General features: G+C 43.2%; 1 protein-coding gene and 1 pseudogene across 5 annotated transcripts in view; both read right to left on the bottom strand.

The window, feature by feature from the left end:
- Nbr1 (NBR1 autophagy cargo receptor) overlaps window positions 1-22,551 on the bottom strand; it is a 37,783-nt gene that overhangs the window by 11,895 nt on the left and 3,337 nt on the right. For all 5 annotated transcript variants that reach the window (XM_045159824.1, XM_045159823.1, XM_045159825.1 and 2 more), the window contains exons 2-14: window positions 19,814-19,924; window positions 15,818-15,880; window positions 14,164-14,182; window positions 11,907-11,929; window positions 10,250-10,441; window positions 8,874-8,951; window positions 7,552-7,766; window positions 6,630-6,797; window positions 5,826-6,035; window positions 5,141-5,300; window positions 4,759-5,049; window positions 556-705; window positions 4-79 (exon numbers count right to left, since the gene is read on the bottom strand). In XM_045159824.1, the coding sequence (XP_045015759.1) occupies window positions 4-79; window positions 556-705; window positions 4,759-5,049; window positions 5,141-5,300; window positions 5,826-6,035; window positions 6,630-6,797; window positions 7,552-7,766; window positions 8,874-8,951; window positions 10,250-10,441; window positions 11,907-11,929; window positions 14,164-14,182; window positions 15,818-15,880; window positions 19,814-19,915 (1,747 nt within the window). In that variant the 5' untranslated portion in view covers window positions 19,916-19,924. The remainder of the gene's footprint in view (window positions 1-3; window positions 80-555; window positions 706-4,758; window positions 5,050-5,140; window positions 5,301-5,825; window positions 6,036-6,629; window positions 6,798-7,551; window positions 7,767-8,873; window positions 8,952-10,249; window positions 10,442-11,906; window positions 11,930-14,163; window positions 14,183-15,817; window positions 15,881-19,813; window positions 19,925-22,551) is intronic.
- LOC105943811 lies at window positions 9,078-10,010 on the bottom strand (annotated as a pseudogene).

Raw genomic sequence — 22,551 nt, 5'->3', positions numbered from 1 at the left:
TACCCACAGGGGTGTTATGGGGCACTCTCTCCAATTCTTGGACAATGTTTATATCCAGCAGCTCAAAGGACAGCAGATCCTAGGAAAAAAGATGGTCAAATCAAGCTGCTGGCAGTGCACATTGGAGCTGTTCTGTCATGACTGGACCTCCAGGGCACTTATACATTTTCCTGGGTTCAACCTTGTTCTCATTCCTGCCTCAGTCCAGTGAAAGTAAGGAGTTACATGGGAAGTAGAGACTCAAGTGACTAAATAGCCAGGAAGAAAGAAAGCACAGTGGGTGTGAGGATGAAGCAGATGGACTAAATGGGCAGCTGAAGGGAAACTGTGGTGAAGCACATGATTTAAGCTTCCAGTACAGAGGAAACAGTTTAGAAACTTGCTGTCATGGGAGATCTCGTTCTAATTAAAGGAACTTTGGTGGATCAAGCGAGCTTCTCTGACTTCCTAGGAACCAACTATGGCTGTACCACCTTCTCTGCAACAAAGAGACAACTCTTCGTCCAGTGCTCTTTCTGTCCCTTTCCCCTCAAAGGACAGTACTGTATTTTCCACCTGGGCAGTCAGAAGGTCCATGGATGGGATGTAGAGTTCCCTCTCACTGGCAACAGTCTTTGTCTTCTGTGGCGTGCAGGTTCCTGTCCCCTCTGTCTGCTTACTCGTTTCACCAAATTGCATTTCCTCTTTAGCTAGAAGAAAAGCTTCCTGTATAGAGGCAAATCATTGGGACATATTTAGGCTCTCAATGCAACTAAAGCCCAAGGTTGATAATGTCCCCCTCCCCTCCCTCCAAAAAACAGCATAGCCAGGTGTGGTGGTGTAGGCCTTTAATTCCAGCATTCTGGGAGGCTGAGGTAGGAAGATCACTGAGTTTGAGGTCAGCGTGAAGCTACTGAGATCCAGGTTAGTATGGACTAAAATGACACCCACATACCTCAAAACAAAAAAGATATTTTAGCTGGGCATGGAGGCACATGCCTTTAATCTCAGCACTCGGGAGGCAGAGGTAGGAGGATCACCGTGAGTTCAAGGCCACCCTGAGAATATATAGTGAATTCCAGGTCAGCCTGGGCTAGAGTCAGACCCTACTTCTAAAAACAAAACAAAACAAAAAAACAAGAAAAGATTTTATACACACACACATATATATACACACAAGCAGAGAGAAAATAGAGACAGACAAAATGGGGGCACCAGGGCCTCTAGCTACTGTAAAACAACTCCAGATACAAGTTCTACCTTGTGCATCTGGCATAATGTGGACACTGGGGAATTGAACTTGAGTTGTTAGGCTTTGCCGGCAAATACCTTAACCACTAAGCAACCTCTCCAGCCCTACAAAAAAGTTATAGTTTTGGGGCTGGGGAGGTTTCTCAGTGGTTAAGGGCTTGCTTGCAAAGTTGGCCAGCCTGGGTTCAATTTCCCAAAGCATACAGAAACCCAGATTCACAGAGTGGACCACAGATCTGCAGTGGCAAAAGGACCTGATACGCCCAATTCTCTCCTCACAAAAAAAAGAAAGAAAGAAAGAAAAATGCTATTTAAAAAATTGTTATAAGCCGGGCATGGTGGCGCATGCCTTTAATCCCAGTACTCAGGAGGCAGAGGTAGGAGGATCGCCATGGGTTTGAGGCCACCCTGACACTACATAGTAAATTTCAGGTCAGCCTGAGCTAGAATGAGACCCTATCTTGAAAAACCAAAACAATTTATAATTTTAGGAACAAAAATGTTGCAAAAATAGAAGTTTATATACTATTCCTTCACTCAACTTTTCCTACAACTTATATTAGCTATAGTTAGCATAATACTTAAAATCATGAAGTTAACATTAACTATAAACTACAGTAAACAGTCTCTTTCACTAACAAGAAAGTTGTATAAAAAAATGAAACTGGGGCTGGAGTGATGGCTTAGCAGTCAAGGTGCCTTCCTGCAAAGCTTCAGAACCCATGTATATCAGATGTACAAGGTGGTGCATGTACACAAGATGCACATGCATCTGGAGTTCCACTGCAGTGGCTAGAGGTCCTGGTGTGCCAGTTCTCTCTCACATAAATGAAATAAATAATTAAAAAAAAAAAAGAAAAAGAGGGCTGAAGAGATGACTTAGCCGTTAAGGCAGCCAAAGAACCCAGGTTCAATTCCTTAGGACTCATGTGAGCCAGATGCACAACGGGGTGTATGTGTCTGGAGTTCCTTTGCAGTGGCTGGAGGCTCTGATATGCCCATTCTCTTATCTGGCTCTTTTTCTCTCCCAAATAAATAAATGAAAAAATAAAATAAAAGCAACCTGGTGTGGTGGTGCATGCCTTTAATCCCAGCACTGGGGAGACAGAGGGAGGAAGATTGCTGTGAGTTCGAGGCCACCCTGAGACTACATAGTGAATTCTAGGTCAGCCTGAGCTACAGGGAGACCCTCATCTTGAAAATAAACAAACAAACAAATAAATAAATAAATAAAGGCAGTGCTGGAGAGATGGCTTAGCAGTTAAGGTACTTGCCTTTGAGGCCTAAGGACACATGCTCAACTTTCTAGATCCCATGTAAGCCAGACACACAAGGTGACACACACACACAAGGTCACATGTACACACAAGGTGCATGTGTCTGAAGTGCAACTGTAGTGGTTGGAGGCCCTGGCATACCAATTCCCTCTCTTGTTTACAAAAAAAAAAAAAAAAAAAAAAAAAGCCAGGCATGGTGGCACATGCCTTTAATCCCAGCACTTGAGAGGCAGAGGTAGGAGGATTGCTGTGAGCTTGAGGCCACCCTGAGACCACATAGTGAATTCTAGGTCAGCCTGAGCTACAGTGAGACCCTACCTCGAAAAACAAAACAAAACAAAAAAATCAAACAAACAAAAAATAAAAAAAAAAAACAACTGATGGGCATGGTGATGCATTCTTTTAATCCTGGAGGTAGGAGGATCACCATGAGTTTGATGTCATCCTGAATCTACGTACTAAATTCCAGGTCAGCCTGGACAAGATCCTACCTTGAAAAAACAAACAGCAAAATTGTATACCAGGTTAATAGGCAGTGGCTGGAAGCCCTGGTGCACCCATTCTCTATATTCCTTTCTCTCTCTCTCAAATATATAAATAAATAAATAAATTTAAAAAAAAAGCACTCAAGAGACTGCTTATACCAAGACTGTAAAACACTGAAACACTCTGAGGACTAGGCCAGATAACAACACAAATGTGTTGGGGGAGAAGCTACTGTGATTTTAAGTGTTCCCAAAAGCCTATCTGTCCAAGACTTGTTTCCTAGAGTGATGATGACATTATTGAATAATATTTTGACCTTTAGGAAGTGAAGCTCTCTGGGAGATCTCTAAGGTTACCAAGGACATGTGCTCAAAGGGAACTGTGGAATCATGGCTTTTCTTGTTGGCCCATGAGGTGTTTTTTTGTTTTTAATTTTTATTTATTGATTTATTTATTAGAGAGAGAGAAAGACAGAGAAGGGGTGTGCCAGGGCCTTTAGAATTCCAGATGTATGTCACCTTGGGCATCTGGCTTACCGTTGGTTCTGGGGGGGAACTGAACCTGGGTCTTTTGTCTTTATAGGCAAGCGCCTTAATAACTAAGCTATTTCTCCAGCCCCATGTTTTTTTTTTGGGGGGGGGGGTATCACCTTGTGTGCAAGTGTGACCTTTGCGTTACCTTGTGTGTCTGGCTTACATGGGGTCTGGAGAGTTGAACATGGGTCCTTTTCAAGGTAGGGTCTCACTCTAGCCCAGCTTGACCTGAATTCACTATGTAGACTCAGGGTGACCTTGAACTCACAGTGATCCTCCTACCTCTGCCTCTTGAGTGTTGGGATTAAAGTTGTGAACCCACAACGTCCAACCTACATGAGGTGTTTTTCAAAAAAAATTTCTTATGAATTTGTTTGCTCTGTCATGTGCTTCCTGCCAGTCTGGTATTCTAAGTAAAAGCTTAAAAACAATGGGCTAAAACCTTTAAAACTGAACTAAAATTTTTAAAAATTCTTTTTAGGGTTGGGCGTGGTGGCGCACACCTTTAATCCCAGCACTCGGGAGGCAGAGGTAGGAGGATCACTGTGAGTTTGAGGCCAGCCTGAGACTACATAGTGAATTCCAGGTCAGCCTGAATTAGCATGAGACCCTACCTAGAAAAACCAGAAATCTTTTTTTTTTTTTTTTGGTTTTTGAGGTAGGGTGTCACTCTAGCCCAGGCTGACCTGGAATTCACTATGTGATCTCAGGGTGGCCTCGAACTCACAGCAATCCTCCTACCTCTGCCTCCCGAGTGCTGGGATTAAAGGCGTGCGCCACCATGCCCGGCAGAAAAATTTTTTTTTTAATTTGCTTTTGTGTGTGTATGTGGGAGGGGCAGATACAGAAAGAATGGGTGTGCTAAGGCCTCCAGCCATTGTAAACAAACTCCAGATGCATGGACCACCTTGTGCATCTGGCTTTCATGAGTACTGGTGAATCAAACCTGGGTTCTTAGGGTTTGTAGGCAAACTCCTTAACCATTAAGCAATCTCTCCAGCCCTAAAATGAACTTAAAAAAAATTATTTATTTAATTATTTGAGAAAGAGAAAGGAGAGAAGCAGACAGAGACAAAGAATGGGTTTACTATGTAGGTATAACTAGCTTTGAACTAGCAATTGTCCTGCCTTGGGCCTTCCAAGTGTTTGAATTAGTCATGTGTCACAATGCTTGGCATTCCTAACTCTTGGAGAAATAACTTGGTTTATTGAGTCAGTCTGCAAATGCTCACCTCTTGCTCACAAGCGAGATCATCAGCTTTGCTTGAGCTAATCATGTCCCTTTCAATGTTGTCAGGGCTCTCTGAGGAGGGAAAAGGATCCACTATTATACTACACCAGACCCGAGGCCCAAACTGCTGGCCTTTGTGAGAAAGACGCCAATGTGAAGTGTACGTTCCCTCCAAGGCTGGGGCGATGAACTCCACAGACACAACCCCTACATGGCCGGCCTTCAAGCAGGGAACCAAAACATCCTTCTTTTCTGTAGAAGCCAAAGTCAAGTTTCCCCACATGAACTTGAGCTGAAAAGAATAGGGACAAGAAAAAGCCTGTCAGCTGTGTGCTTTGCCACTTTAAACTACTTTGTCTTAACATTCTGTGTGAAAATAATACCTTTGTGTCTGCACTCCACTTTATGTTTCCTGTATTTTTCATCCTCCAGTGTTTGATGAACTTAGTTCCTGGCTGGAGGTGAGTCCCGTCAGGCAAGTTCTCATCTACGAACGCCGCACTGAGTGTTGGCATCACGGGTGCACAGGGCTGCAAGGGAAGCCTGAACAGAAATCCAGATGCTAGTCACTTGTGGGGTGTGATGGCTTCTGAGCACCCCACACTGTGACTTGAGAGGGTGACTGTGACCCTTAAGGATGTACCAATGGTGTTTGCCTTGAAAGAATAATCCAAATGGGGCATGATGGTGCATGCCTTTAAAACCAGCACTTGGGAGGCAGGGGTAGGAGGATCGATGCGAGTTTCGGGCCAGTCTGGGACTACTTGGACTAGCGTGACACTTGGCCTTGCAAAAAGCAAAAATAATTAAGGCTATTGTTTGTCGCCTTTGCCTCCAAGAAAAAGCCCCAATCCTCCAGTTCTGCACTTTTCTACCTTCTGGCATTCTGAAGAAGGCAACAAAGCAAGCTCAAAAACAACCACCAAACTAGCGTGGGCCTGAGAATGGGAAGCTTTAAGGGTGTGGGTGTTTGGGGCTGCCAATGACTGAGACAGAAGAGGGCTCAAGACCCAGTTCCAGAGAGCTCGGCCTCAAGCCCCACCCCCACCCCAGCCACCCCGGGCTTACATCAGGGAGTTAGACTGCAGCAAGCTCTCAGGGCGACCCAAAGGAGACTTGGGGCTCTGGAATCCATGGATGGAGTTCCATAGGTGAATCTTCCGGCGCAGCTTGAGCTGCTTTTTAAGTTCCTTCACTTCCGCTTTCCGCTGTTTCTTCTCAGCACGCAACCTTTGCTTTTCTGCTTTCAGAAAGTTCTTATCAACCTGTTTCTGGAGCCTGTGAGGAAAAAAGAAAGTCTTAAACAAAGACAAGCAGTAAACCAATCTTGAAGTTACTGGAGCCAAGTCCAGTTTATCAACATGTCTAGTTTTGTGGTTTCTTTTATGTTATTTCCACTCAGAAAGTTTCTTCGTTACTGCACAGTAACTGAAGAGGAGGAGAAATCAGGAAACCATCTGTAGTTTCATAACATTATCATTTTTGTTTTGAGACAGGGTCTCACTATGTAGTTCAGCTTGGCCTTGAACTCGGGATCCTTCTGAGTGCCATAGGTGTGCACCACCATACTAGCTTGATACTGTATTATATATTTAAATTCCAAAATGTATTTATTTGCAAGCAGAGACACAGAGAGAGAGGATGGCAGCATCAGGGCCTCTACTCACTTCAAACAAACTCCAGATGCATGGGCCACTCATGTATCTGGCTTTACCTGGGTACTGGGGACTCAAGCTTACGCTCTGCAGGCAGTGTCTAAACCGCTGAACCATCTCTCCAGCCCATACATCAGATATTTTTATCACCAGCATTTTGTGTCATCAAAATCAAAAGCCCATCAGAGGCCAAGCAACCCCAAGCACATGGTTTTACCTGACTTGTTCCAGAGCAGCAGGCAGTCGAGGAGTAGAATATTTTGAGTGAGAAAATGGTTCTGAGGCATTCGCAATAGGTCTCCGTAACTTCAGCAGGACGTGGTTAGTGTCATGGGCATATGGTCCAGCTTCACAATCTTCACAGATGTTGTAGGATGGGCACAGGCTGTGGGGAACAGGATGACACAGATAAAACATCATAGTTGGAAGTTCCTGAGGCAGAGAGGTGTAAGAGCAAGCATGCTATATTTTCTCTATTACCAGCTAGGTAGTAATCTAAACGTCACCTGATCATGCCAAGTCTTAATACTCTCCTCATTAATGACATGAGAATAACACTTCACCTGTACCTATTTTTGTAGGCAATTTATGGGAGGAAGCAAGATATATAGTATCTGGAGCAAGAGGGTAGTGATTATTTTTTTTTAATTAAAAAAAATTTTTTTTTTATTTGAGAGCGACAGGACAGAGAGAGAACGAGGCAGACAGATAGAGAGAGAATGGGCACGCCAGGACCTCCAGCCACTGCAAACAAACTCCATATGCATGCATCCTTCTTGTGTACCTGGCTTATGTGGGTACTGGGGAATCGAGCCTCGAACCGGGGTCCTTAGGCTTCACAGGCAAGTGCTTAACCGCTAACCCATCTCTCCAGCCCAAGGGTAGCAATTCTTAGTGATTTAATTTTGTTCTGGGGAACCTAATTTCATCTGGCTCAGTCAATATAAATGCTCATCTGAACACAGCATGTAAGTAACCGCCACTCAACCTACACGATGTATGTGAGGCGCATGTGCTTCCAGACCAAAGCTACACCATCAGCGTCTCATAAGATAGCCAGTTCCTCTTCAATTCCCCAGAATGCTAGGAACCACTGCTCGAAGCCAGCTGACACATACTGGCTCCTAGTGGCTGCTCACCTGCACTGGTAGCGCACACCCATGATCCTTTTTTGGCAGTTGCTGCAAGCAATATGCCAGCTGAAATGGTTTTCTGGCAAAAATAGTGTTTCCTCTGAAACCGGCATTGAGACTTCGGAGGGACAGGAAGCCAAGGGTGGCTGCTGCAGGACAAGCTTCTCATGTAATTTCTGTTCAAGCTTCTCAACTGTTTCTTTAACCACTTGTTCTCTGAACTAGAATAAGAAGAAGGTAGGGAGAAAACTCAGTTCTAGCACTGGAAAACGTGAAAACAGCCAGATGTGGTGGTACGTCCCTTTAGTCCCAGCACACGGGAGGCAGAGGTAGGAGGACTGCTGTGAGTTTGAGGCCAGCATGAGACTACATGGTAAATTCCAGGTCAGCCTAGGCTAAACTGAGACCTTGAGAAACCAAAAAACAAACCAAACCAAAACAAACAATATATATTAACATTAGAACTTAACAGACCAATAGCTACTGAAGAAATGAACAATGTAATAAAATAATTATTCTTTCTACAACTAAACTAACTCAAATACCACAATTTTATTTTTCTTGTTTTGGTTTTCCAAGGTTGAGTCTCACTTTAACTCAGGGTAATCTAGAATTCACTATGTAGTCTCAGGGTGGCCTTGAACTTATAGCTACCTCCTGCCTCCCAAATTTTGGGATTAAAGGTGTGCACCACCACACCTAGTCTTTTTAATCTTTTTGTTTTGTTTTGGTCAAGGTAGGGTCTCACTCTAGCGCAGGCTGACCTGAAAACTCACTCAGTCGTCCCAGGCTGGCCTGGAACACAAAGCAATCCTGCTACCTCTGCTTCCAGAGTGTTGGGATTAAAGGCGTGGGTCACAAATTCTTTTGATGAGTACCTTTTTAACCTAATTCCTTTTTTTTTTTTAAAAGATATTTTATTTTTTATTTATTTGACAGAGAAAGAGGGAGGGAGGGAGAGAGAGAGAGAATTGGGCGCACCAGGACTTCCAGCTTCTGCAAATGAAGTCCAGATGCATGCACCCCCTAACGTGGGTCCTGGGGAATCGCTAAGCCATCCCTCCAGCCCTCTAACCTCTTAATTCTAAAGTACTCAGATCTGTCCCTCTCCCTTACATGCTTAGAATTAATCTCCCTTTTTCCTGGTGCCTGAAGGCAGAGGTGAGAGCTTTCTTGACTGGATTTGTTCTAAGTAGGGAAAGCCTTGGCAACCGCTCTTCATTTACCTGAACCAGAGGCAGCAACAATCTGGGTTTAGCTTTCTAGTTCCTCCACATTCCACCTGTTCTAACAGTGCTACTAAAACCCAAGCCAGAGAGAACACTCACTGTCTCCAGGTAGTTTGTGAACCAGTCTGGGGGCTTCTCTTGAGGCTGGTCGGTGTCACAAGGAGCAAGTGGACATGACTGCAAGAAAAGCACAGTACAAGGCATTGAAAGTTACTTTTCTTGTTTAAAATATTTTCTCCAAAATGTATTATTTCGATGTTTCTTCTTTTTTAAATACTGAAAAAATTAACAGTTTATTATAACTTATTTACCACTTAGGAAGTTGGCAGCCATCAGCAGTTCCAGTGCAATATCAGGTACAATTGGGAACTTGGGGATTTCGGTAGAGCTGTTAGTATAGCGATCCTTGTAGGTAAATGTACACTTTTTTTTTTGTTTGTTTGTTTTTCAAGGTTGGGTCTCACGTTAGCTCAGGCTGACCTGGAATTCACTATGTAGTCTCAGGGTGGTCTTAGGCTCATGGTGGTCCTCCCACCTCTGCCTCCCGAGTGCTGGGATTACAGGCGTGCACTCTTGCATACTTTTGATAGCATGTGTGAAGGGATCTCTCTAAAACTGACCTCACTGGTTTCATTCTCAGCAAACTAACCTGGTCCGTTCAACATGGCTTTTATTGTTCTGGATGTTAGTGAATGTTCTCTCTCTCTCTCTCTATCCTTTTTTGTTTTTCGAGGTTGGGTCTCACTGTAGCTCAGGCTGACCTGGAATTCACTATGGAGTCTCAGGGTGGCCTCAAACTCACAGCGATCCTCCTACCTCTGCCTCTCAAGTGCTGGGATTAAAGGTGTGTACCACCTCGCCTCGCTGCATGTTCTCTTTTTACAGTAAATTTGTGACCAGAAGATATTACTTTGACATCTATGGCATCAGGGCCTTCACAGCTACCGTAGGTTTCTCCTCTCCATCCAGTGTTCTCTTAGGACATTCTCTTTGGATTCCACAGGAACTTTTGTAGTTTCCAGTCAATCCCGCAGCCACCACGGCTGTGTCCCTGTGCACTGCCACAGCTCCTTCGAGGTTTCCTTTGTCAAGTGATATAACGTGTGGTTTTAGAAAGTGTGAAGAAGCAGAAGAGGGAAGCAGCGTGTATGTTATGGTTCCTCTTTTCCACTAAACCACAATAAACCACTGCTTCCAGTTTCAAAAAGTCAGAGGCAGCCGGGTGTGGTGGTGCATGCCTTTAATGCCAGCACTTGGGAGGCAGAGGATCTCTGTGAGTTCGAGGCCACTCTGAGACTATCTAGCAAATTCCAGGTCAGCCTGGGCTAGAGTGAAACCTTACGTTGAAAAAAAAAAAAACCAAAAAAAGTCAGAGGCAGATGGTCAATATTAACTCACAAATGTCTAATGTATGGTTAAGTGGGACATAAAAGACAGTGAGATGCACAGTCAGAGAATTGGATAACAGGTCATACCTGTGTCGCAGGCTCGTCTGGGGCCTTCATATCGGATCCCAGGACTCTCACCACTGAAGAATAATGTGCAAGTGGCTTCTTCCCTGTCCTGGCAGTTGCCCGCTTTTCTGCGACAACCAGAGGAGGCGCTTGATCTACATAACGCCCTTCATAGACTTGCATCTGTAGTTGGTTTCCCTGTTTAACGGCCATCTGAAAGCATATTTTGAACAGCAAAAACATATTGAGCACTTCTTTTTCCAAATAAAATTTCAAAGCACTGAAATAGAGAAGTGTGGTGAATTATCTATTTGAAAGGATGGATGGATAGATAGAATATGAGAATGTGAGAGTGTAAGAATGGGCATGGCAGGGGCTCCTGCTGCTGCATATGAACTCCAGACACATGGGCCACTTTATGCACCCTTGCAAGCCAGCTGCACAAGGTGGTACATGTACCAGGAGTTCATTTGGAGCAGATGGAGGTCCTGGCATGCCCATCTGTCTCTTAAATAAACAAATAAAAATATTTTTTAAAAAAACAGCATTTCATATTTATGTCAAGTGATGTGTGATCGTAGCAATCATTTAACTCTCTCTATATACATGTGTGTGTGTATATGGTGGGCTGTGGGCACAGAGCACTTGCCTAGTATAAATGAGGCCCTGAGCTAGACTCTCAGCACCAAAACAGGGTGCTGTTTGATGACAGGGTTTTACCATATTACCTAGGCTGTCCCTGAACTGGACTCCAATCTTGTCACCCTAGTGCCAAGTAGCTGGAACTGCAGGCCTGAACTATGGCATTGCAGCTTCTTGTTTGTTTGTTTTGAGACAGAGTCTTGCTATATAGCCAAGACTGGCCCAGAACTGTAGCTCAGGATGGCCTGGAACTCAAGATCCTCCTGCCTTGGCAGCAGCTTCTTTTTTGAGGTAGGGTCTTACTCTAGCCCAGGCTGACCTGGAATTCACTATGTAGTCTCAGGGTGGCCTCGAACTCAGCGATCCTCCTACCCCAAGTGCTGGGATTAAAGGCGTGTGCCACCACACCTGGCTTGGTTTCTTGACTTCTAGGTTACAAAGGTATACCACCACACGTAAGAATTATTTATTTTGGGTGAGTGAAGTCTATGTGTGTGTCTTATGCCCATGTGTGCAAATGCACATGCCTGGTGTGCAGGCCAGATGAAGAATCAGGTTGTCCTCTTCTATTGCTCTTCTACCTTATTTCCCTCAGTCTCTCTCACTGAGCCTGGAGCTCCCTGTTTTTTTTTCTTTCTCAGTTAGTCTGACTGAGTACCAAATCCCAACAATATTCCTCCTGCTTTCCACCTTCCTCAGCACTGGGGTTAATGGCATGCATAACCATGCTTGGCTTTTTACATGGGTGCTTGGGGATTGAACTCGGGTTCTCAAAAAGTGCTCTTAAACACTATGCCATTTCCCAGCCCTCTTTTTATTTGTGAAAAAGATGGTGGCACCAAAACCAGCAACAAAATGAGGCATCAACTAGAAGAGTTTTTTAAATTAGAAGCTGCCATGTGCTGTGTTACATGCCCTACTTATCAGTCTTCCGAAAAATGGGTTGCACTGTATATATACTTACTAATTCCTAGTGGAATTAAAGTCTTAATCAATATTTCCAAATAATTTGAAAATAACAGGAAACAAACATTACCTTAAGTGCTTCTTCATATTCTCCTGAAAGAACAGAAAAACAGTGAATATATATAGTTTTTTACTAGCCATAAAGACTATAAAATATCATCAATCCTAATTGTTTTATTTTTTAAGAGATTTTATTTTTATTTATTAGAGAGAGAGAGGAAGAGGGAGGGAATGGGCACACCAGGGACTTTAACCTCTGCAAATGAACTCCAGATGCATGTGCATCTGGCTTACATGTTACCTGGAGAATTGAACCTGGGTCCTTAGGCTTCATAGGCATGTGCCTTAACCGCTCAGCCATTTCTCCAGCCCTAGTTATTTTATTTTTGAGACAGGGCTCAGCTTGGTAGTTAAGGCTGGCTTCAACTCATGATCCTTCTGCCTTAGCCTCCTGAGGGTTAGGATTACAAGAATATAACATTCCTGGATCGTCCTAAATTCTGGTATCAGACTAGCTAGGACTATAGGCCACAATGGCTACAGTTCCTCATAATATATTCAGGATCTTCAGTACAGTAGATCAACTGCTCTGAAATCTGGAGTGACAGAGGTGGGTGGAAAGGTGCTAACTGTGACAACTATAATGACAGATAAGACATTGTTTCACAAAGGGTGGCTTTGAAGTCACATCAATCCTCCTACCTCTGCTAGGCTTACAGGTGTGTGTCACCATACCTGGCTCAATAGTAACCCTCTTTATTATTTACATTTACCTCAAAACATCTTGTGTACCTCCAATATACGTAAATGAGCTTATTTAAAAAGGTATAGCCAAAAATAAAGAAATAAAAAATAAAACTAAAGGGCTGAAGAGATGGCTCAGCGGTTAAGCACTTGCCAGTGAAGCCTAAGGACCCCGGTTCAAGGCTTGATTCCCCAGGACCCACGTTAGCCAGATGCACAAGGGGGCGCACGCACCTGGAGTTCATTTGCAGAGGCTGTATGCCCTGGCACGCCCTTTCTCTCTCTCTCTCTCTCAGCCTCTTCCTCTCTCTGTCAGTTGCTGTCAAATAAATAAATAAAAATAAAAATTAAAATTAAAAAAAAAACTAAAATAAAAAGGTATAGCCAGTCGTGGCTTAATTCCTTTTTTTTTGTTTTTCGAGGTAGGGTCTCACTTTAGCCCAGGCTGACCTGGAATTCACTATGTAGTCTCAGGGTGGCCTCGACCTCATGGCGATCCTCCTACCTCTGCCTCCCAAGTGCTGGGATTAAAGGCATGTGCCACCACGCCCAGCTTTGGCTCAATTCTTGAGAGAGATAGAGAAAAGAGACAAGAGAGAACAGGTGTATCAGGGCCTCCAGCTCCCACAAATGAGCTCCAGAGGCATGTGCCACTTTGTGCATTTGGCTTTACATGGGTAGTGTGGAATCAAACTCAGGTCATTAGGCTAAGGATTTGGGGGTTGGTCTGGGAAATTAACCTTCTAATATGACATGTTTCCAATGAGAAGACACACTAGTTCTAACCAACCAACCATCTGATAAACTTTGGGAACATCATTTGTTTATATACTGATATTAGCATATATGCCAAGTCAGACACAATGCAACACCAGAACAAGTTAGGGGTGACAACAGGGTGACAACTAGGAAGGCATATTTATTTATTTAACTAAGTTATTTATTTAATCCCAGCACTGGGGAGTCAGAGGCAGGTGAATCACTGTGAGTTCAAGGCCATCCTGAGACTACAGAGTGAATTCCAGGTTAGCCTGAGCTAGAGTGACACCCTACCTTGAAAAACCAAGAGAAAAAAAAAAAAGGCGTATTTTGGAATGTAGTATCAATTTACAGTATACCAAACTTTATTCTAAAATACTATAGCAAGACTGAATATAAGCAGACATGCCTCAATGAAAACAATTAGTTTGCTTGATTGAGTAGGGATTCAATATGTAGCCCAAGATGGCCTTTAACTTGAGATGCTCCTGTGTCAGCCTCTCAAGTGCTAGTTACAGGGATGTACCATCATGCCAGCAAATTCTTTTTTCATTCATTTTATGTATTTGAGAGAAATGGGCGTGTGTGCACACACACACAGAGGGAGGGGAGGGAGAAGGAATGGGTATGCCGGGCATTCAGCCACTGTAAATGAGCTCCAGATACATGTGCCACCTTGTGCATCTGGCTTACGTGGATCCTGGGGAATCAAACCTGGGTCCTTTGGTTTCTCAGGCAAATGCCTTAACTACTAAGCCATCTCTCCAGCATCCCCATGAAAGCAAATTTTAAGTAAAGTTAATTAGATTCTCTTAGAAACTCACCTTGACTATTGATGGATACCTATGAAGAGAAAAAAGCAACAGTTACAAGTGTCATATCAACTGAGCCTTATGTAGCTAAGACAAGCCCTACAGGAAAGGTGCTAACCCTCTCCCAGTATTACGTGCTAGCCCTAGATCTCAAGTAACGAGCTGTATTACTTTAATGCTGTCCTCTCCATAAGCAGCTGCACAACACAGTGGTTAAGAACCTGGGATCTGGGGCCAGAGAGTATGGACTGAACCCCAATTCTACCCATTACTTCCAAGATTTTATTTATTAATTTTTGGTTTTTCTAATCAAGGTCTCACTCTAGCCCAGGCTACCTGGAATTCACTTTGTAGTCTCAGCATGGCCTTGAACTCACAGCAATCCTACCTCTGCTGGGATTAAAGGTTTGTGCCACCATGCCCAGCTCTTTTTGTTTTGTTTTTCGAGGTAGGGCACGGCTGTGGCACACACTTTTAATCCCAGTACTCAGGAGACAGAGATAGGAGGATCACCGTGAGTTCGAGGCCACCCTGAGACAACAGAGTGAATTCCAGGGCTAAAGTGAGACCCTACCTCGAAAAACGAAACAAAACAAAAAAGTGTGCGTCATCACACTTGGTGTGCTAGGATTAAAGGAGTGTGCTTTTATTTATTTATATTTTATTTATTTGAGAATGACAGAGAGAGAAAGAGGCAAAGGAGAGAGAGAGAGAGAGAGAGAGAGAGAGAGAGAGAGAGGGAGGGAGGGAGGGAGAATGGGTGCACCAGGGCCTCCAGCCACTGCAAACAAACTCCAGATGTGTGTGCCTCCTAGCGCATCTGCCTTACGTTGGTTCTGGAGAAGCAAGCCTCGAACCGGGGTTCTTAGCTTCACAGGCAAGCGCTTAACTGCTAAGCCATTTCTCCAGCCCCTATTTTATTTATTTTTTTTTTTTTTAAGGTTTTGCTCTAGTACAGGCTGACCTGGAATTCACTATGTGGTCTCAGGATGATCTCAAACTCATGGCGATCCTCCTACCTCTGCCTCCCAAGTGTTGGGATTAAAAGTGTGTGCCATCACACTTGGCATTTTTTTTACTATATGTATATGTGTGTGCATGTATATGTATGTGAATATGTGTGCATATACATGTGTATATTACACACACATTTGTTTTTCAAGGTAGGGTATCACTCTAGACCAGGCAGACCAGGAATTCACTATGTAGTCTCAGGGTGGCCTTGAACTCATAGTAATCCTCCTACCTCTGCCTCGAAGTGCTGGGATTAAAGGCATGTACCACCACACCTGGCTTTAAATGTATTTTACTTATTTGCAAGGACAGACAGAAAGCAAATGAACTCCAGATGTATGCGCCACTTTGTGTATCTGGCTTTAGGTGGGTACTGGAAAATTGAACCTAGGTTTTTATACTTGGCAGGCAAACACCTTAAACAATTGAGCCATCTCTCCAGCCTCCATCCCCCCCTTTTCTGAGACAGTGTCTCACTCTGTACCTCAACCTGGTCTTGAATTTGTTACATGTTTTCTTAGCCTTCCAAGTGTTGTGAATACAGGTATGAGCCACCACAACTTGGCTTTAAACTGACCTTTCAAGTCTCACATTACTCTAGAAAAGACCCCTATTCTGGATACTCAGATATAGGATTCACAATATACTTTACCTCTTCATTTTCCTCATCCAAGTATTTTATTTGAATAGTGTTCAGATCAAATGAAACTTTTACCTGAAAATGAAGAGAAAGGGTGAGTGTATTTTACCATGGAAAAACTTATTGTTTTTTAATGCTTTACTTATTTAGCTATTTGCAAGCAGAGAGAGAGGGAGAGAGAGAGGAGAGCGTGTGTGCAAGAGCCTCCAGCCACTGCAAAAGAACTATAGATGCATGCACCACTTTGTGAATATGGCTTTACATTGGTACTGGGGAATTGACCAGGGGTGTTAGGTTTTGTAAGCAAGCACCTTTTTTTCCCCTACCATTTTATTTTTATTTATTTATTAGAGACAAAGAGAGGCAGAGAGGGAGGGAGATAGGGCGAGGGGGGGGGGAGAGAGAAAAAGAGAGAATGAGAATGGGTACATCAGGGCCTGTAGCCACTGCAAACGAACTCTAGATGCATGTGCCACCATGTGCATCTGGCTTACGTGGGACCTGGAGAATTGAACCTGGGTCCTTAGGCTTTGCAGGCATGTGCCTTGACTGCTAAGCCATCTCTCCAACCCCTCCCAACTTTTTTTTTTTTAGCTAGGGTTTCACAGTAGCCCAGGCTGACCTGGAACTCATTATCTAGTCTCAGCATGGCTTCAAACTCATGGAGATCCTCGTACCTCTGCCTTCCAAGTGCTGAGACTAAAGGGGTGTGCAACCACACCTGGCAAGCCCCATTTTTTTTTGTTTGTTTGTTTGTTGTCTGTTACTTTGAGGGAAGCCCAAAAGGCTACCCCCCCCCCTTTTAATGAGAGAGAAAGAGTGAGACACAGAGAATCAGCACGCTAGGGCCTCCAGGCACTGTAATAAAACTCCAGATGCATGTGCCACCCTTTGTGCATGTGCAACCTTGTGCTTGAGTCACCTGTGCATCTGACTTATGTGGGACATAGAGAGTGGAACATGGGTTCTTAGGCTTTGCAGGCAAGTGCCTTAACTGCTAAGCCATCTCTCCAGCCCCAAAGCAAGCACTTTTAAATGCTGAGCAATCTCCTTGGCCCAAATATCTTATATTTATTCTTTTTGTGGTGCTCAGGCTTGAACCCAAGGCTTCATGTGTGTCAGGCCAAGTGCTCTATCAAGGTCCATCCCCAGATAAAAACATTTTTAAGCTGGATGTGGTGGCACACGTCTTTAATCCCAGCACTCAGGAGACAGAGGTAGGAGGATCACCATGAGTCCAAGGCCACTCTGAGACTACATAGTGAATTCCAGGTCAGCCTGAGCTAGAGTAAGACCCTACCTCAAACAAACAAACAAAAAACTACAAACACCAAACAAAAACAAAAAAGTAAAAATGTGCTGGGTGTGGTGGCACACACCTTCAATCCCAGTACTCGGGAGGCAGAAGTAGGAGGATTGCTGTGAGTTGGAGGCCACCCTGAGTCTCCATAATGAATTCCAGGTCAGCCTGGGCTAGAGTGAGACCCTACCTCAAAAAACCAAAGAAAAAAAAAGTAAAAATGTGCTGAATATCACAAAGAGAAAATCAGAATGTATAACAAACATATAAAAAGGATGTTCAATTTAACTGCTAGCAAATTAATTCAACAAGACTATATAATCTGAATGACAGAGTTTTTTTAAAGTGTAACATCCAACATTGTGAAAAATTCAGGGCTGGAGATTGAGCTGGAGCTAAGTGGCAGAGCCTTACCTAGCATGTGCAAAGCCCTGTGTTTAATACCCAGCACCACACAAAAAAGCAAAACAAAATCAAAGGTGTGTGTGTGTGTGTGTGTGTGTTTTAAAGGTAGAGTCTTGCTCAAACTCAGGCTGACGTGGAATTTACACTTTAGACAAGGTGGCCTTGAATTCACAGCTAGCCTCCTATCTCTGCCTCCCAAGTGCTGGGATTGAAGGCATGTGCCACCATACTGGGTCTGAAGGCATTATTTTTCTGTGACTTGCTACAATTGTGCAAAGCGTCTGGCAGTATTTATGACAATTTAAATCTCTGGTAGTTTATTTTACAATGGTAAAACGAAAGAAAACCTGGGGACTGGGAAGATGGTTCAGTGGTTACAAGCATTTGCTTGCAAAGGCTTGCAAAGGCTACCAGCCCAGGTTCAATTTCCCAGTACACATGTAAAGCCAGATGCGCAAAGTGGCCCATGTGTCTGGAGTTCATTGGCAAGTGGAAAGAGGTCCTGGTGAGTCCATATTTTACCTCATCCTCTTCTTTCTCTTTACAAATAAATAAATAAAAATGGGGGAGTTCACCAATACCAATAATGCTGTAGACTGCAGCTTGGAACATGTAAGCATTGATCCTTTTCTGTTAAGAACTATGTCTATAATGTACAAAAGGGAAATAAAAGCAAGCTGAAGAATAGTGTTTCATCGTATGCTTCTACTATGACATCGAAACAAACATGGAAAATTTGGGTAAGGACACAGGGCTGTTAACCTGGTTATGCAAAAGAGGTGTGAAAGGCAGATGTGAGAGGAGGAGACTGGAGAAACAATTCCTCCTTAAGTAGTTAGATTATTTCAAGTCTTAAATAAGCATGTGTTACATGTTTATAATTTAAGGTTTTAAAATATCATTCTTCCATTCATTCAATTATTCATTTTTGTGTGTGTGTGTGTGTGTGTGTGTGTGTGTGTGTGTGTGTGCGCGCGCGCGCGCGTGCATGCATGCCATGGTGCACATGTGGATGGAGGCCAGAGGGATTCTGTGTTCCACCTCCTTTGAGATACAGGCTTTCCTGTCCATGAGTGGCTTTACATGGGTGCTGGGGAAATGAACCTGAGCCAGCAGGTTTTGCAAGCAAGCAACTTTAGCCATCAAGCCATCTCCCTAGCCCCATAAGTTAAGTTTTTACAATAAAGGGGAAAAAAAGTAAGCTATTAGCTCACTTAACTACTAGAGAAAGAAAGATAACTGATTTTCAGATCATTTTTTCCAACAATATTCCACTTCTTTCTGGACGACCATTTGTCTAGGACAGTAATGAGAAGTATGTTCTAGAAGACAGGGGAGTAAATCAGAATGTATTTTAAGGTCTCTCCAACATTTCCTTTTATTTTTAGTTATCACCAAGGTAGCCAGGTAAAGGTAGGGTCTTAACTTAAGGGCTATATTCCAACACAGGTGCCCAAGTAGTGAAACATTGACCAGCGCAAACCCAACAGAAGCAGAAGAGTACAAAGGGCAAAGCAAGAGGAAACAAAGCATTGGCAGAGCAAGAAGCAGACATACTGCTGTTAAAGTAATAAGAGAAATGGAGCCGGGCATGGTGGCACACGCCTTTAATCCCAGCACTCGGGAAGCACAGGTAGGAGGATCACTGTGAGTTGAGGCCACACTGAGACTACATAGTGAACTCCAGGTCAGCCTGGGTTAGAGCAAGACCCTACCTTGGAAACCCAAAGGGAAAAAAAAAAATAAATAAAGAAATATAGAGCTGAATGTGTTGGTGCACACCTTTAATCCCAGCACTTGGGAAGCAGAGGTAGGACTGATGTGAATTTGAGGCCAGACTGGTACTACAGAGTAAGTTCCAGGGTCAGCCTTGGCTAGAGTGAGACCTTACCTGGGGGAGGGGGAAAAGAAAAAATAGATAGGTCTTGCAAAACACAAGTTATAACCTTGGTAGTTCACGAACATCTGATGTCAAGCCAGATATTTCCCTTAGGCATGGATGGGGTGGGGCCCAGACAAAATCATTCCTCAGACTATTTCTAAAACAAATGTTTCCTAAATCCAATTTCACTTATTTTTTTTTTAACTTTCCATCTAAACTCTTCCAAAGGAACTTTCTTTGTTCCCTTTATCTGTGTACATCTTCTATACAAATACTGAACCCATCAAAAACAATTTTCTAACAGGCCCAGAAATGGTAATAAGAAGTTGACAGCTTGGAAATACCACTGCTAAAAATAGCTACATTTGGAAAAAAATATCAATGCTCAACCCCTGGAAAAACAAAACAAAGTACTACTCACCATAGCTTCAACATCAGCCCAAGTTGTATTTTCTGGATCAGAGACCAGAAAGCTTTGAGTTTCATTTTTAAAAGTTACATTTAGAGTAACCTGTGGTTCCATGCTGTGGGGCTAGGGTTGGGAGAGAGAGAGAGAGAGAGAGGGAAAAAAAAGCAACACATTAAAAAGGCTCTAACCAGGGCTAGGCTTGAGAGATGGCAGGGAATAAGAGAAATGCTATCCCTACTGTTGTCAAATTTACAATCTATTAGAGTGGTTTAACCCAAATCTCACTGTTAAATAGGAATTGTCTTTTCCAAGAAATAAAGAGATTAAACTCCAGATGCATGTGTCACCTTGTGCATCTGGCTTATGTGGGTCCTGAGTAATCGAACCTGGGTCCTTTGGCTTTAGAGGCAAATTCCTTAACCGCTAAAACCATCTCTCCAGCTGACATTTTTAAAAAAATTTCTAAGGATTTCACTGGCTTGTTTAATGAAACACATGAAGCAAGAGATAAAAAGACGGACAAAAGAAAAAACTTCTGTAATTGGACAAGGCAATATATATTTGTGATCCCCGAACTTGGGAAGAAAAGGCAGAAAGATTTCCAGTTCTAGACAAGCTGGTGCTGCACAGGAGTTCAAGACCAGCCTAAGCTACATAGTGAAACTTCCTTCCGTCTCTAGAAAACAAACAAAAAACCCAAACAACACAGATTGCTCCCCCCCCAACTGATTATAGGAATATTTAGATACATAGTAGAGAGAATAATATAATGAATCCTATGGACCTATCAGCTAGCTTCCACAACTCAAGGCTGACTGTTAGAATAACTTTTCCTTTCTAGATTATTATAATCCTATGTGTGCTGCTGAAGATGGAAGATGGGGGTTTCCATCATGCATGCTAGGCAATCTACTCTACCACCGAGCCCAACTTCTGGATTGTTGTGACAAGATAGTCAGCTTTTCGGAAGAAGTGACTGGAGTACTGACTGAGTAACATCTCGATCACACCTTCCAAGGCTCAGGGTCTAATGCGGAAGAGGTGGCGGAAAGAATGTAAGAGCCAAAGGAAGGGCAGGACTCCGTACAACATGCTCCCTCCAGACATAAAATGACCTGGATATCCATGACCTCATAGTGCCTGACACTACCTACACAAGACCATCATATGAGGAGGAAAAGACCATGACATCAAAATAAAAGAGAGACTGATTGAGATGGGGAGGGGATATGATGGAGAAAGGAATCTTAAAGGGGGAAGTGGGGGGAGGAGGGCGGAGGGTATTACCATGTGATACTTTTTTATAATCATGGAAACCGTTAAAAATTAAGAAAAAGATATTTAGCTTTTCATCTATAATTAAGACTTTTTAAAAAGATCTTAAAAAAGGGACGGGAAGGCTGGACTGATGGCTTAGCAGTTAAGGTGTATTATTCCTATGAAGCCTAAGGACACAGGTTCAATTCTCCAGGTCCCATGTAAGCCAGATATCATGGTGGTGCACGTGTCTGGAGTTCATTTGCAGTGGCTGGAGGCCCTGGTGCATCCATTCTCTCTAGCTCCCTCTCTCTGTCCCAAATAAATAAATAAAATAAAATGTTTAAAACTATATCTAAAAAAAACAGGCAGATAATTCACAGTATAATACATCTGCTTCTAAAAAAAGTTATTATTATCATTTCTAAGAAGTTAATTTCTTTTATGAGTAGATATTTATTTGGGCTGGGGAAATGGCTTAGTGGTTAAGGTGTTTGTGAAACTTAAGGACCTCAGTTCGATTCCCCAAAACTCATGTAAGCCAGATGCACAAGGGGGTGCTTGTGTCTGGAGTTCATCTGCAGTGGCTACAGGCCCTGGCATAACCATTTTTCTCTCTCTTTCAAATAAATAAAAAAAATATTTGAGGGGTGGCAGACAGAATTAGGCATGCCAGGGCCTTTAGTCATTGCAAACAAACTCCAGACACATGTGCCACTTTGTGCATCTGACTTTAAGTGGGTTTACATGGTTACTGGGGAATTCAACCTGGGTCCTTTGCCTTTACAGGCAAGTGCCTTACCTGCTAAGCCACCTCTCCAAGCCAACAATTTCTTTACGTGTGTGTGTGTGTGTGTGTGTGTGTGTGTACACATTTTTTTTTTTTTTTTTTTGGTTTTTCGAGGTAGGGTCTCACTCTAGCCCAGGCTGACCTGGAATTCACTATGGAGTCTCAGGGTGGCCTCGAACTCATGGCGATCCTCCTACCTCTGCTTCCCGAGGGCTGGGATTAAAGGCATGCGCCACCACGCCTGGCTTCACTTTTTTTTTTTTTTTGTGGTAAGGTCTCACTCTAGTTCAGGCTGACCTAGAATTCAGTATGTAGTCTCAGGCTGGCCTTGAACTCACAGCAATCCTAACAGCCTCCAGAGTACTGGGATTAAGGCATGTACTACCATGCACGGCTAGAAATTACTAATTATTAATCAAATGCCCATTAAAATTTATTTTCAGAGCCTGGAGAGATGGCTTAGCTGTTAAGGTGATTGCTTGCAAAGCCTGAGGACCCAGGTTCTATTTCCCAGAAACCAGATGCACAAGGTGGCGCTTGTGCCTGGAATTTGTTTGCAGTGGCTGGAAGTTCTGGTATACCAATCTCTCTCATAAATAAATAAAAATAAAATAATATCTTTTTATTTAAGAACTTTGTTTACTTAAATATGTCTGTTGGACTGTCTGTTTTTTGGGGTGTTATTTTGTAACTATAGAAAAAA

The sequence above is a fragment of the Jaculus jaculus genome, chromosome 9 (genome assembly GCF_020740685.1).
Source record: "Jaculus jaculus isolate mJacJac1 chromosome 9, mJacJac1.mat.Y.cur, whole genome shotgun sequence".
Classification (NCBI taxonomy): domain Eukaryota; kingdom Metazoa; phylum Chordata; class Mammalia; order Rodentia; family Dipodidae; genus Jaculus; species Jaculus jaculus.
The sequence above is the reverse complement of the archived record's forward strand: the minus strand, read 5'-3'. Positions and strand labels throughout refer to the sequence as shown.